General features: G+C 36.8%; 1 protein-coding gene across 1 annotated transcript; it reads left to right on the top strand.

Moving 5' to 3' along the window:
- Positions 1 to 7,529: 7,529 nt before the first annotated feature.
- On the top strand, positions 7,530 to 13,136 carry LOC143629417 (putative E3 ubiquitin-protein ligase RHY1A). The gene is made up of 3 exons (XM_077098698.1): positions 7,530 to 7,709; positions 11,928 to 12,100; positions 12,584 to 13,136. The coding sequence occupies exons 1-3, from the start codon at positions 7,533 to 7,535 to the stop codon at positions 12,921 to 12,923; spliced, it is 690 nt and encodes a 229-aa protein (XP_076954813.1). The 5' UTR covers positions 7,530 to 7,532; the 3' UTR covers positions 12,924 to 13,136.
- Positions 13,137 to 16,038: the final 2,902 nt, after the last annotated feature.

Below are 16,038 nucleotides of genomic sequence, written 5' to 3'. Positions count from 1 at the left end.
TTCTCGATGTGCTTTTTCAAAGTAGAGTTGGAATCGTGCTTTAATAGTGAACCACATAGTTTGCAACGAGCCTTTTGATAACCTTCGTCATCCACAATCAAATCCCAATTCTTCCATATGTCTTCGTTGCGGTTATGGTTGACTACCGTAACAACCCTTGGGTCCTCCGTAACAGGAACGGGGGCAACAAAAACACTCTTCTTAGCCTCCTTGTTAGTTTTTTTGATGGGTGCCATAATAATATTTAGTTTGATGGTCAGGTAACGGAACGGGTTTGCTAAAGGAGTAGTATTTTAGTTTGTTTTTGAGTTTGGTGGTGAAACAAGTGGTGGAAAACAAGTTATATATAGGTTTGGGCATCAAAAACCGGTTCCAACGGCTATATTACCGTTGGAACCGGTTCCAACGGATCTATTGTCTCTCAAAAACCGGTTCCAACGGCTATATTACCGTTGGAACCGGTTCCAACGGCTAATTGGTGTCTAAAAAACCGGTTCCAACGGCTAGTTTGACTTTTGTTTGACTCTTCAAAAAAACCCGCCGGAACCGGTTTTTCCGGGTACGAACCGAACCGATTACAATTAAGAACCGGGTAGGAACCGGGTTGGAACTGATAGTGACATACAAATAGGAGAACCGGGTACGATTTTCGGGTACAGAAATACCCAAACTGGGTATTGTACCAACCGGGTTGGAACTGGAACCGGTTCCGGTTCAGTTCCACCAGTTAGGTTCCGGAACCGTTTTTTTTGTGCACGTCTACGTTATGCCTACAAAAAATAGTGATACGTTACATCAAGTTAAAGCCATAAAGACAAATTAAAGTCGTTTTTACTTTTTACACTTGAAATTGAATACTAAACTTTTATATTGATTTTACACTTCTACAAAGGGATTTACTAGAGACATCATGGGGTTTTACTAAAAAAAACCCTCAATGTCCCATATGGAGCTATATGGGGCATATTAAGTGGTTTTTTTAGTAAAACCTCACCAACTTTTGTCTTATTATGTTTTTCATTTTATGTTTTAAGTTTTAGTTTTAATTTTGTTTTTTTTTGTTGGTTTTATATAATAATTTTGTTTAAAAATATGTGTTTTTATAACAAAATTTTTTTAACACAACAATAAACACGTATATACATCAAACCAAAACATTATCGTATACAAAACATCGAGTTTGTACAAAATATATACAAACTATAAAAACGGCGTGTCGTCGATGTCGGAGGCCGTAAACGCCACGTCGTGAACATCAACGTGGTCGTCCACATCATCGCCCCGTCCGCGTCTAACGCCCGACGTGCTCGCCTCGTGGTAAATAGTAGGTGGAGGTGGTATCTCGTACCTCTTACCACGCTGAGAAGCGTCGAGGTAACTGACGACCTAGCCAATCTGACGTTGGGACTGTAGCGTCGACCGCTGCATCTCTAGCATCCCCCGCTCTATGTGCTGTAACCTGGCGTCAGTTCCAAGATCCAAACGCACTGCCCGATAAGTAGGGATGGGTTTGGGTCGGGTTTATGTATTCCCAAACCCATACCCGGTTATGAAAGTCCATCCCAAACCCGTCCCAAACCCATCGGGTTTTAATCGGGTAATTACCCATCGGGTTTCGGGTTTTCCCGTCGGGTTTCGGGTTTCTTATCGGGTTTTGATAAAATACCCGTCGGGTACACCCGGCTCAAAACCCGCTAGGTTTCTACCGTGTTTTGACAAAATATAACTAATCGATTACAAAGATGGTTACCATAAAGATAAAATGTCACAAATAATTGACATAAACAAGTTTCGACAAATGATATATTTGGAATATAGTAAATATATAATATAATAAGTTATATCGCATCGGGTATATAATCGGGTAAATGGGTTTTTGAATAAAATGTTTATCCACCAGTACGCGAAATCCTCCCCGATATCTGTTCTATATAGACTTTTGAACTTTTTCTTTATATTCTCGGAGATGTGCCATCTACATAAATTTTTGGTGGCATCAGGGAAGACTACATCACACGCATTCATAAGGGCTTGGTCCGCGTCAGTCAGTATCACCCGTGGCTCCGTACGATCCTCGACAAATTCTTTAAGTTTCTCGAGTGCCCATGTGAAGTTCTTCTCTTTTTCCCTAATAATAAATATGTGGCCAGTACATAACGACTTTGATATCGATGTCACACCAACAAATTGAACCAACGGCCCGTCATACATATTGGTCTTGTACGTCGTGTCAATCAACAACACCTCAGGGAATGCACGCCACATTTTATGCGACTTATTATGGCAGAAGAAAATATCCTCTGTCCTATCGTTGGAAGCATTCTCCCGGGTATGGTACACGAAACCATTTTTATCGAAAAAGTGTTCAAGTACCTGCATTGGATTAAATAAAACTTTAATAAATATTATAAATACAAATTTATATATATATATATATATATATACTAAAACTATGAAAGTTTTCAACTACCTTCATGGGGGTATCGCCAATTCTCTCATCGGCTCTAAGCTTATATAAGTAGTTGTATAAATCGTTGAGTGATGGTTGGCAACCGGGAAACTGGGATTTTACGGCATCTTGAATTTGTTGGGGCTTCAAACCGCTCCGATATAACCTCGCAACCAGATCAAGTTCATCGTTGGTCATTTTCAGGAGCTACGCGTACCCCGCCTAAAAAACAATGGGATCGTGGTTGTGTGTCTCGTTTACCACTTCAAGCCTCCAACATCTACCTGACGAATCGTACCTGCCTTGGAGTTTAAATGGACAACATTTTTTATACTACCGGTACGCCTAATCGTGGCCCTCAGTTTGGGTTCCCCTCCACGATTGCATGCAAGGTCCACACTGTTTGTCCTTGACCGTTGGACCACAATAACACACCCATGATCTCGTCCTCTCTTTTTTGGTCCATTCCTCCAACTCTTTACGGGACTCAAAAATCTAAAACCAGTTACAAATAAATATTACAAATAATAATAATAATAATAATAACTATAATTATTAAATAATGACAATAATAAAATTAAATTAATAATCCTAACAACAATAATAATAAATATAATAAATATAATAATAAATTCTAACACTAATAATAATAAAAATTATAATAATAATAATAATAATTATTACAAATAATACTAATAATAATAATACTAAAACAAAAAAATATGGTGTCTTACATTATTTGTTTTATACGAAACCGTCGGCTCGCGTATATAATCATCATCATAATTATCTTCATCATCTGGGTTCCTCCCAACATGTTCGTTTCCCTCGTTATACCGTGAAACCTCTATTGGTACGTGGTACGAAGAAGACGACTGGGCTCCATAATCCGACCCGCCAATAGGTAACTGGTACATTGGCTCACCGTAAAATTGTTTAGGTTGGCTCTCGTAAGCGAAATACTCCTGAAAAACGTAATGGTAACATGTATTAGTTAAAAATCAAATGACGACTTTATATTAAACATATATTACCTGGTTTAAATTTGGTAACCCGGGTGTGCTAGGCTGATCATATGACTGTTTAGGTCGACTATCGTAATGGTGATACTCCTGAAAAACGTTATGGTAACATATCTTAGTTATAAACAAACTAACGAATTTATATTATATCAATATACAACGAAACCTGGTTCAAATAAGGTAATCCCGACGCGTTAGGCGCGTATTCCGGCTCCTCCTCGTTGTCAGGAAACAAATTGTCGAACCACCACATTTTATTTTTTTGGTTTTGATTCTCGAAAGGGGATAGTGAATTATGTGTGCATGTATTTGTGTATGATATTATATATATAATAAAGAGAAGAAAGGAGGAGCCGTATGGCTTAATTATTCAGATTGAACCTATATGGCCCGTATTGTATAATGCGCGGCATATAGGTACTGAACTAATACGCCTCGTATTGTACAATACGCGGCTTATTATATGTTAATATGGGACGTATTGCATTATACGCCTCATATAAAGTAAAACATAAAAGACAAACACCCCTTAATATGGGGCGTATAGTGCAAATATGGGGCGTATTGCACTATACGCCCCATATTAAAGGGTGTATAGGGTGTGCCTAGTACAACCCTTCTACAAAAGCTACCCGTTTACAATGTCCAGCAACCCACTATAGAAAGTGTGACATCTCTCCGCTTTTCTTGTTGTACTGTCAATACATCAGTTATTAGAAAAGTTAAGGATGATGTTATCAAAGTACAAACTAAAGTGGACCCTTAACTTATCTATAGGCTTCAAATCAGTTTCTAATCATATACTTTGAAACCAGTTTGAACCCATTCAAACCTTACCATAACCGTTGAAACTTGATTTTTTTCGTAAAAAAAAGGTCGTGATTTGAATTGGTTTCACCGGTCTCTTGGGTTCCTTTTTTTTTTTTTTTTTAAATTGATACATATTTAAAATAATATTTTTGGTTTCTACATTTATTAATAACATATCAAAATTTTCTTAGTGCGAGCGTCCTAAGAGATTGCGAGCGTCTCAACTTCAAGACCCGATAGTACGCATTTTATTTTTGTGTGTAATTGTTATTTTCTTTTATTTTTTTTCATTTTAAAAGGTTGTCTTACATCGCCAATGCTAGTAAATCCTTCAAATCTTATTTCAAGTTCAAAATCAATATTCCCTCCAGTGAAGAATTCTTGCCACATCGACTCAGACCAAGTTCGACTATATGTTTTCAACTCGCTTTAGATTCGAGCCGCTTGATCTGGCTCGGTTGTGATTTCGAGTCGATTTTATGCTGGCTTAGGCTCAGATCTAGTTGTGAATAACCCTATCAATAGCCAATTAACATTTGATTTTAATATCGAATTTTCATGTCTTTAATATCTAGTTTTCATGTTTGTAATATATGAATATTGACTTTTTTTTATCACAATCATTTAAGCTATACATGAGTTATTGAGCTTATGAGCTTATATTTAGTCCCATTTCTTTAACTCACCTTTGGCACCGTAATTCTTTTAGGGAATGACCCTATTGACTGACTCGATTTCAACCTAAACTGATTTTGGCCAAAACCATTAGGATTAACTTTTTGATAGTTACTAAAAAATCAACAGTGTTGCTAGTACAATTATGAACTAGTTAACCGCACCGAAACCGATCTAGAATCAGAAATCAAAAGAAATTATAAACTTCTATAGTATAAACTGGTTTGTAACTGATATTAATCATAAATTAAGGACCAATTATAAATTTTCACACATAACCGGTAAAGCAAAACCGCTTAAGAGAAATACACTAATAAAGTTAGTGTTAATAAGGTTAACCGGTTTTTAACTGAAGCTAATCGATTACATTTATTTTTTTTGAAAGGCCAAATTTTATAAAAAACCAAAAAAAGGAACACTTACAAGACGCAAGTAAACCTAGGCCAAACAAAAACTTCTAGAAAACTAACTAAATTGAAAACGACACCACTTCTCCCAGTCAATACCCAATCTCTTGTTCCGATTACACACCCAAAGGAATGACATAACCTTAATGTCATTTATAACCTTCACCATCGAAAACGTCTTTTTATTGAATAACATATCATTCCTTGTTAACCAAATTTCCCAACACGTAACCAAAACAATTGCTTGAATCAACTCGCACTCCATCTTATTCATCTTGAACTTTGCTGGATAATCTATTATCTCTCGCACAGACTCAGAAAAATTAAACCCCGGTAACTTAACCCATTCAAGAATTATAGCCCATATCCATCTTGCCACCTTGCACCGCACCATCAAGTGCAAGGCCGATTCTGGCGCCGCTTCACAGATAACACATTTATTATCTCCCACATTAATACCCCTTACCAAAAGTGCTTCTTTTGTAGCCACCCTATCCAAAAGAAGTCTCCACACAAAACAATTAACTTTGATTGGAATGCATTTCAACCAAAAGTTATCTTCTACCTTTTGATATTTCATATTATCCATTTCCCATCTTAGGTTCTTCACCCTATACTCCACCTCTGATCCCTCCACATCCTTCCACAACCATAAATCTGGCTTGTCTTTCATTTCCAAACCTGCCAACAAACTTTTGCAAGTGGCCAATTCATATTTTGCTGCAGGAGCTCTAACAGGCCTAGCCCATCGCCAAATCCATATAATTTCAACTCCTTCCTTCTCATAGCACTCATTTACAGTCACAAATTTTTTCCGCTCCCTCCCGAACAGTAAGGGGAACATATCTTTTAATGACTTTTCACCAACCCATGTATCAATCCAAAATTGTGTCTTATCTCCCCTGCCCACTTGAACTTTAAGCCTAGCTGAGAGATTTAAATTTTCATCATTTGCCCCCGACTCTAAGTTATTAATATTCTTCCAAGTTCCTCCAATAGATTTTTAACCGGTATGCATGCCCAACTTTGCGTACTTGTGTGAATAGCGGTAATTACTTTGACCCACAAAGAGGAATTGTCATTTTGTACCTTGACCACCATTTTGCCAATCTCCCCACTCCCAGCCCACCTCTATCCTTATCTCTAATTATTTTTTGCCAAGCAACCTAACTTATCCCTTCGTTATCCTCTTTACCACCCCAAAGAAACCTCCTTCGCTTTGATTCTAACTTTTTGAGGGTGCCCGTGTGGGCTTTAAATAGCGAGAAGTAATAAACTCCCAAACTTCCCAGAACCGATTTAACAAGCGTGAGTCTCCCACCAAAAGATAAAACCTTAGCATTCCACTTGGACAGAACAGAGTCAAACTTTCCAAGAATTGGTTTCCAGTTTTTTTTATGATTCATATTTGCGCCGATCGGAAGCCCGAGATAGACAAAAGGCACTTTACTCGCTTTACAATTTAACACCGAAGCCATGGAACTGACCGTTTCAAAATTTACTTTAACCCCATTACATGATGTAAGTGTTTTCCACTAAAAACCATAACCGGTTATTGACTATACCAGTTTTGATCATTTCACTAATAACCAGTTTTGGTTAATAACCAATATTTCAAAAACCTGTTAACCGGTATTTTCACCTCAAGTTGTTTAAAACATATTTAGTCAGATTATAATAACCAATATCTAGATCATGTTGTCATAAGCAAAAATACAAAATATGAGTATATGGGCTTTTAGAATGTATCAGGCCCAGGCCTATTTTCAAATCAACAAAAAGTCAACGGCCACGTTATCCTGTATTAAATAAAAAATCTAATTACAATACAGGGAAACAAGCTACGCTCTAATTCTATTTTGAATGACAAGCCCAATACTATTGATTACAAGGTTATAGTTCTTTAATGTCAATAAGTTACTATACACGATCTGATACTGTATATGTATTTGATAAGGGCAGTTGGGTCAAGGCATCCAAATCCAAAAACTAATAAATCTAGTTTTCTTCTTACAACACGTGACGTGACGTGACGTGACGTGACGCCTTTACCAATTTCAACAAAATTTCATTTCACTTTTATTAAATTCAAACTCTGTGATTTATTTGATTTCACAAGAAGATCTGATCAGATCTAATTGATATGCATACCCGGTTCTAATCACTCGAATGTCGAAGCTGTTTCACACCAGGAGAATACGTTTCACTTCCCGAAACGACGCCGTTAACGACACCCACCTAGATTCAACCTCGCCTGAGTTTAACTCATTCCGCCGTGCCACCGCTGACCGCCGCCATCACCACCGCAATAACCGACAGGGCCGTGCCCACCGCCACCACCTCCCGGTACTCCCAGTTCTTCTTTTATTTAATAATCGAATTAATTAATACTTTATTTTTTATTATTCGTATTTGATAATATTTGATTAACAAGTTACAGTAAAAAGTAATACTTGATTGTAAATTTGTAATCGTTTTATAACAACAGTATCTGAGTTAGGTATGGTAGGTATACATCAGATTCGGTTAAATCTAGGGTTTCTTTTTGGTTAGGATCTCAGTTATGCCAACACTCACACACTGACTGCAGATAATAAATAAATTGACACGAGACACAAACGGGTACGACCGGAACTGGACCTATTACAAATGGGTCGGTCCGGGTTATGTGGGAATGGGTTGGCGGGTTGTTGCTACCTGAACATTTACAGCCTGCAAAATCGAATGCAAGCTTACCGAATTTGACCCAGTTTTTATTGATTGTTTGCAACATCATCAACCGAGTGTTAATTTAGTACTTCAAATTATAATCCTTTTGATTAAGTGCTCTAATGACCAACCTTACTTTCCACTTACTACTGTGTTCATTACCTTAGCCCATTGTATGGTATCGTAGTTCGACAACCCGGTGAATAACAAGTGGGATCTTGTACAAACAACTCATGGCCTCATGGGTTCTTCTATGATTCTACTTATTTATGGATGGCACGTGAAGAACACCGATCATACATTAACTTATACGAAGAATATAGCAGGTGTATGAAATATGAATAAGCTTCATGCTTCTTATTTGGTCCACCAGTTACATATCCAGACTGGATCGTTTCCCCTTTAAAGCTGAAATTCAAAACTGGAGCTAAACACCAAAACCAGTTTTCAAGTATCGATTCTTCTAAATGGTTTTGGTAAACTGTTTTCACAGGTTTAACAGGCTATGTTGCACGGGAATTGGTACGAGAACGGGAAACGGGCACGGGTACGGGAACGGGAAACGGCAAAACTCAAAAAATCAAGAAACGGGTACGGCAAGGGTACGACAATAAATGCATATAAAAAATAAATATATATTATAGATAATGTACCACAAAGCCCAAAATATATTCATACGTTGATGTAAACTTCAAAATTCATACATCTTCCAATTATAATCAATCATAAGTCTTTCAAAATCAATCATAATCGATCATAGTAATAATAGAGGGTTAAATATAGAAATACACAAACTAATTTTAAACTTTTTATGTTAAAACTTATAAGTTTTGCGGACTAGATACAAACAATTTAAAGTTAAAAGGGTAAAATGTTAAAATATCTAAAGTTATTTTAACCTAATAAATACCCTAATTCTAAGTTACAGCAGTCAGCCACTATTCACAACAAGATACTCTTCATCTTCTTCCTTGTTTCCGGCAAATACTACAGCTCCGGCGCCGGAATCTGCCGCAAGAAACATGTAAAAATCGTCCCCAAAAATCTGGAAACGAATCGAAACACCGTTTGAATTTTCGAAACGGTTAACGATCGTCCCCAACTTCAGGGAAACGGTCAAGAAACGTTTCCTGCTGTCCCCGTCGGCGTTTCCGTCCTTGGTCACGTTTCCGTGCAACATAGTTAACAGGTGTGACCCGTAACCTACACAAGTACACAGTCCTAACAAGGATTCATGTGGTTCGGTCTAAGTTGATGTCCTTGCGTGTAAGGCCCCATTCCCGGTGCCTTACTTTAGCGTCGAATTTACTCATAAACATAGTTCTTACAAATCAGAGTTAATTAAAACTTTCGCGGAATATAACACTTTAACTGTTTATTTACAAAACATTTAATCTTTTCTTTAAAACCATAACATAAATAATTGTTTTAAAACATCATTCCTTCCGTCTTCAGATGCCAGCCGTTCAATCCATGCCATGTGCCATCCTCATGCCATCTCGATAAACATATATATCTGCGTGCATACTAAAAGTCAGCTACGCTGAGTAAGTTCTAGTTAATCAAGTAAATACGATACATACACGTATCATACATACGTATCCGAAGATACATATTCATACTTAACCAGTTAACCTTCTGTTCTACATACTTACTACTTCCTACCTCAATCCACCGAGAGTATGTTCATAGTCCACCGTCTATACCTATACTCAAGGTCGTGAACACGAAAAAGGTCCGCAGTCCTTACCTATGTTCACCATTTATGGTATGTGCAAGGTCCGCAGTCCTTCCCTATACCATCCTACATTAACAACACGTACAAGGTCCACAGTCCTCCCCTATGCTACCACAATACAATTACAGCAAGTATAAGGTCCGCAGTCTTTTCCTATGCTAGCTCCTGCCTGAAGTACGTATAAGGTTCACAGTCCTTAACTACGTTCTCATTTATCATCTATAACACGCCCACAGTCCTTAACTACGCCATCACATGCCATGTCTATGTCCAACGAGAGTTAGAGGGATTTGCCATCCTAACTTACTACGTCAGACGTAGAACTCACATACCATTCCTGTACTTGCATACACTTACTTCGCATATACAATAAATACATCATAGCATATGAACACTCTAGGCGCTCTTCACATCATTCATTTAACAATCATACTCCTTGTCGGTACGTGTAATATCCGAAGATCGTTCACGCCCGACAAACATTCATTCATAACGATCATACATCATCCATATATAACATTCATATCTTTATTTACAACCTGACTGTACGCGCAATATCTGGAGATCGTTCGCGTACCGATAATCAATCATTCATATCTATCACATATGGCATACACTTACCACTTAAGGTAAGTGTATTAACTAATCACATCGAGTATGCACACAACCCTAAAAAACATAACAAGGAATGGGGCTAGAAACTCACCTAGATCCTGTTACGCTCGCCGTTAATGGTTAATCTCTTCTTTAACTGAGCTCGGCTAACTGTTAAATATATATTTGTTAATTAACCGTATAGTTAACTAAGTTGGTATTTTAGTTAACCAACACATTTTCTAAATTGGGCTCGTTTGTTTAGTTTAGACAAGGGCTTAACAACTTGTGGACTTTAATTTAGACCAGGCCCAATTTTCCAGTAAAGCAAGCACCTGGACCCGGCTAGGTTCAGGCCCAAACCCAACAGAAATGGGATGGCCGAGAACTCCAGGCAGAGAACCTTCGTATTGACCGAGAACGCCCAGGTTTGACAGAGAACGCCCAGGTTTGACCGAGAACGCCCAGATTTTGACCGTGAACGCCCAGGTTTGATGCTTTCAGCTTGATTTCTTATCTTAACACCCTTAACCCAGCTTTAGGTACCCATTTCATTAATCTCTGCAACCTTTTCTACCATTCATAATCATTTTGCACCCCCCTATTAGTTCATCACCAAGATCTAGCCCCTTTTTAGTATAAAGTTTAAACCTTTACGTATTTAAAACATTCTAGGCTAGATCTAGGGTTTCCTTCATGAACCGTATCTAACCATTGGTCCATTAAGTCCATTTAACCATCAACTTTGCAACTTTATGGTTTGTCTAGACCCGATCTACTCAGTTTCATGATTATTCGTTCATAAAAACGTAACCTTTAGGATCAAGAACATACCTTTATGATGCTCCTCAAGCTACGGTTAAGGCTAGTACGTAATCTTGGCCTTGTTAGCTTGCTTGTATATCAATGATTTTATCGAAATAAGGTTTGCTTGATCTTACTTGACCTTCTCTCTCTCTTGGCCGCAAATGGTAAGAGATGTGTGTGTTTTAAGGTGTGGAGAGAATAAGATGGAAAATATGGATGGAAATGGAAAGGATTAGGGTTTAAGGGGTATTTATACTCCCTTAAGCCCATGAACTCAAAGCCCATCTTTCCGTTTTGGTCCATAATTAATTCCCTTTAATTCGCCTACTTATCCTTTTATATTTATTATTATTAATCCACTAACTCAATTATTTCACCCGACGCAAATAATATATTAAATATTATTTTAGAAATTTCGGGATGTTACATTGCGTCCAGGAACTTCGTTATAGATGATCTTTACTTTCGTGGTTAGAGATTACAAATTTACAAGTACAAAGATTATACACTATATCGAGAGTAGTCTAGGTATCTAACTTAGGGAACAATAAAACATAAACGGACCATAATAAAGAGAGAGTCGGCCTAAAGACTTCTCTTGGTTTCAATCTTTGTTAAACCCTAAACATGTCTTCAAGTAAACCGAGCCCAAGCTTCCACAAACCCGACATTTTTAACTTCAGTTTCTCTAATAACCTAGAATTTGTGATCCACAGGAACATGACGATGGTGTTAATCAACCTCAATCCGGTAGCATCATCAATTCAGAAGATTTCAGAAGCATACGCCGATGGGGAGCCACTGAGAACGATAGACTTCCTGGAGTTGTGTTACTCGCAAGGGAACGGCTTGTTGAAAGATTGAGAGGTGCTCATATTTCACAAAACAGGTATCCAGAATCATCTTTCCTGATCAGTCTGTTACTGACAATTTATGACGCATTGACACGATCCTGTTAACACGACACGAAACAGAGTCAAAACAAGTTTTGGTTTGAGCTTAACAGGTTTCTTGTCTTAAACATGTTGACATGTTTAAGACATAGTTAAGTTAAATTCGTGTTCAAACATGTACTTGGATTTTTGTTTCGAATATGTTAAGGATTAGTTATCGTGTGGTGTTCTTTATCGCTACATATGTGATATTTGTCGTATCCCTAAACAGGTTGTGTCATGTAACCTTTTTAAAAACAGGTTCGTGTTTTGTGAAAATGACATGATTAGTTATTGTGTTGTGTTCTTGTCTAGCACCACAAGTAGTCTTGTCATATCTGGCCTGTTATGGCAGCATTCACACACACAACTGATCTACAATATACATATCAGCATATGTAATTCTATCTCTTGCTTTAAACACGGTACACAATTTGCAGGGAAAACATTAGGTCTTCTATCAGCAATCATCAGGATGAATTTTCATATAATAATCTGCCAATGTCATCAATGACAAAGATGCTTCCTCCTGGACTTTCTAAACAAGAATTGAACAGTTTACAAATGACGGTTTATAAAGAAGGAAATGATGAAACTTCAAGTGCATCAAGGGAGTGTAGTATTTGTCTTGAAGGTTTTGAAGATGGTGATGAACTTATAAACCTGGTTTGCATGCATAGATTCCATTCGAGCTGCTTGTTACCATGGACCGAGGTATGTGGTGCGTGCCCGAACTGTAGGAAAGACATAGTTGTAACTAGTGATAAACCTGGTTGTTGAGTATGATGTATTCTAACTTAGATGCCGAGTTGTTTGTATGATTGTAGTTGACATAAGTTTAGTTTTGTGTTTTGAGATTTGAGTGAAGTAAACAGAGATCTTTGTGGTGTTTGTAATACCTGGTGAAGGAATAGTTGTAATAGCATGTCAGTTGTACTAAATGTAGAAGGATTATATATAAAACAACATCACGGAAGTAGTTGATCTTTTTTATTCTGTTAGTTATGTGGGTGTGTGAGAACAATTTCCCACAGTCATAAGATACGCGAAATCTATTATTATAATTCGCGTATGATCACTAGCCAGAGAAATTTTGGCTCCCAGATCACCATCTAAATCAATGTCGGCGCGTGTACGGAGATCAGATTTCCTGAAACATCAATAGTCATGTTTATGGCTTTTATGCCACATTATTCATACATCATTCATTCATTCGGATTAACAATAACACTATTAAGTATTTAGTCACTTAACAGTCTAGCACTATTTGGTGAGGTACTACAAACCGCATGTTGAATCAGTTACACCAAAAGTCCAAAACAAATTATTGTAACATGTTACATGTTAACTCCATAGTAGATATAGATTTACAAATGATTACATGAGCTTGATCCATTAACTTCGACTACACATGGGCAACATGTTGGAATGATACAGAGCTTGGCAAGCCATTGTGAGGAGCTCACAGGCAACGTGACAAGTTTGCCACACAATGGGTTCGACGATGTGGGTATTGGACAAGGCATCGTTAACACAAGCAGGCGAGCAACATATTAGGGGTATTGGACAAGGCATCGTTAACACAAGCAAGCGAGCAACATATTAGGCATAAGTAGAGTGGTATGGAATTATGAATTTATGTTCTCAGGTTATAATTCTGACCATGTAGGGTTTTGGGCCTGCTCAGGGCCGCCCTTTAGGGAGGGCGGGGTGGTCGACGGCCCCACGGCTCGACACTCCGTTAGGCCCGAAATATTTTAAAAAAATTATGTGTAGTTTTATGAAAACCAATATGTATTTTTAATATTTAAATTCAATTACATAATCACTAGTTTGACTTAGTGGCAAAAATATATGACTCCCAACCAAAAGGTTGTGGGAATCAGTATCATTTGAAACATTTTTAAGCCTATTTTTATACAAATGTTTTTTATACAACCCAAATCATAACCAAGTATGCCCATTAAAAAGTTAAATTGTTTAAAGCCAATAAAATACTTATTTTACTTTAGGCCCAAAATATTTTTCGCATTCGGCCCAAAAAATTTTTTTGCCTTCTCAGAGTCGGGCCTGGGCCTGCTCGTCGTTATTATTTTTTTTAACTTGCTTAAACTTCAATAGATCAGCTCATGCTGCCTACAAAACACCCCTAAGGCTCTAACGAATTAGAGCATTCACAACCCATTTCATATATTTTCCCTATAATTTAGCTAAAATATACCATTCCACAAATTTATCTATCATTTTTTAAAATTCTTTCACATTCTATTCCCTATTCATGTCCATAAATTAATTATTTATTATTTTTTTCTCTTTTGTCTTGTTATATAGTAAATGATGATTGGGAGATATGTGATATATTATATGGTATGGATAAAAAATGAGTCCATATATTTAGGGATTTACTTTAGTTGCCATATAACTCATCCATATAATAGGGAATGAATTGGAGATGTGATTTTGATGGTTTTCTTAAAATTTACCCTAAATTATATGGGTTTGACAACTTTAAAGAATGGGTTGAGAATGCTCTTAGTGTCTCGCGCAATGACCATGCACACCCCCCCCCCCAAACGTGCAAGCTGCTACGACTCATGATTTTGGCCTACCTATTCCTAATCTATAAATTCCGTCAACTCCCCCTTTTAGCATAGTCTAGGGTGTGCAAAAATTCTGGATCCGAAATTTCTGAAAACTCAATTTCAAAAATTTGATTAGAAGTTTCAAGTATTTCGGATAAATTTCCGATATTTGAAGTAATTCTTTTGAAAATTAATAAATATTTCTTTTTGAAAATTATTCAATAATGAAACATTAAAAAAATATTAATTTTTTTTTCATAATTCGGATATAATCCGAAACTCCTACGCCCTGTTCTTGAGTTTTTTAACCAAGGAAAGAAAAAGAAAGGAGAGGGAATGATAAGAAAGGGAAGGGAAGGGAATGAAATTTTTTTTAATTATGTGTGTTCTTGAGTTAGAAGGAAATTAGAGGAAAGGAAATGATAACTATGTTAAAAAATAGTTATCCTTAGTAATCATCCCATTTTTGGAAGGATAACTTATTAAGAAAATACATTAATTTAATCCCCCCTAGGCCCCTAACTCCTCCTACTCCTTTTCTTTCCATCCTAAAAAAAACTCAAGAACACCCATTTTTTAACTATCCTTAGTTTTCTTTTTCGTTCTCTCCTTTAAAAAAACTCAAGAACATGGCCCTACATCTGAAATTTCATATTTGAATCGTGATACTAAAATTCATTATCTAACACTTTCAGATATATGAATTTGAACACTTCTAGGGTATGCTTGGTTGAGAGCTTTTAGCTTCAAACTTTAAAGAAAAAACTCATACTCAATTAAGAGTATGTTTGGCAAAACTAGTATTTTTAACTTAAAGCTTGAAAATACTAGTAGCGTTTAGAAAATGCTACAAACTTTTAGTATTTTAAATTGCTTAAATAACCTTCCAAAATAAATACATTTACTATTATTTTTTTGGTATGCCCATTTTGGTCATTTTATACATTTTATTAAAAGTTCCAGCTACTCGGCTAAAAATATAAAAATATTTAAAAAACTACAGTTAACAACTTCAAGCCACCAACCACTAGCTTCTAGCTAGTATTGCTAAACATACCCCTAAGCGTTGTTCTTTTTTTTTTAAATTCTCTTTTGATTCTGGAATCTCTGCTTATCTAATTTCTTCAGCTTTCATATGGCCCAATAACCTACTCTTTTTATAGGATGCCAATCAATACAAGTTAATGGATAAGTATTAACGAATGAGAATGGATGCGAATAATTCATGGAGGCCGATTCAACCTAAACCGAAAAATGTGTAGTCAAGCTGATATAAATCCTAACATATCCTAATATCGAGAACATGCGAAATC

Source organism: Bidens hawaiensis, unplaced genomic scaffold (genome assembly GCF_021521415.1).
Source record: "Bidens hawaiensis isolate Kalapana, Puna unplaced genomic scaffold, B.hawaiensis_p1.1 tig00005195_1, whole genome shotgun sequence".
Classification (NCBI taxonomy): domain Eukaryota; kingdom Viridiplantae; phylum Streptophyta; class Magnoliopsida; order Asterales; family Asteraceae; genus Bidens; species Bidens hawaiensis.
This window is presented reverse-complemented; position numbering and strand designations above follow the sequence as displayed.

Excerpts from the sequence above, each read along its gene's own strand:
- LOC143629417 (XM_077098698.1), top strand. The coding sequence starts at position 7,533 with ATGTCGAAGCTGTTTCACACCAGGAGAATACGTTTCACTTCCCGAAAC. Across the intron at positions 7,710-11,927 it reads CCCACCGCCACCACCTCCCG|GAACATGACGATGGTGTTAA; the intron begins GTACTCCCAGTT and ends TGTGATCCACAG. Across the intron at positions 12,101-12,583 it reads GCTCATATTTCACAAAACAG|GGAAAACATTAGGTCTTCTA; the intron begins GTATCCAGAATC and ends CACAATTTGCAG.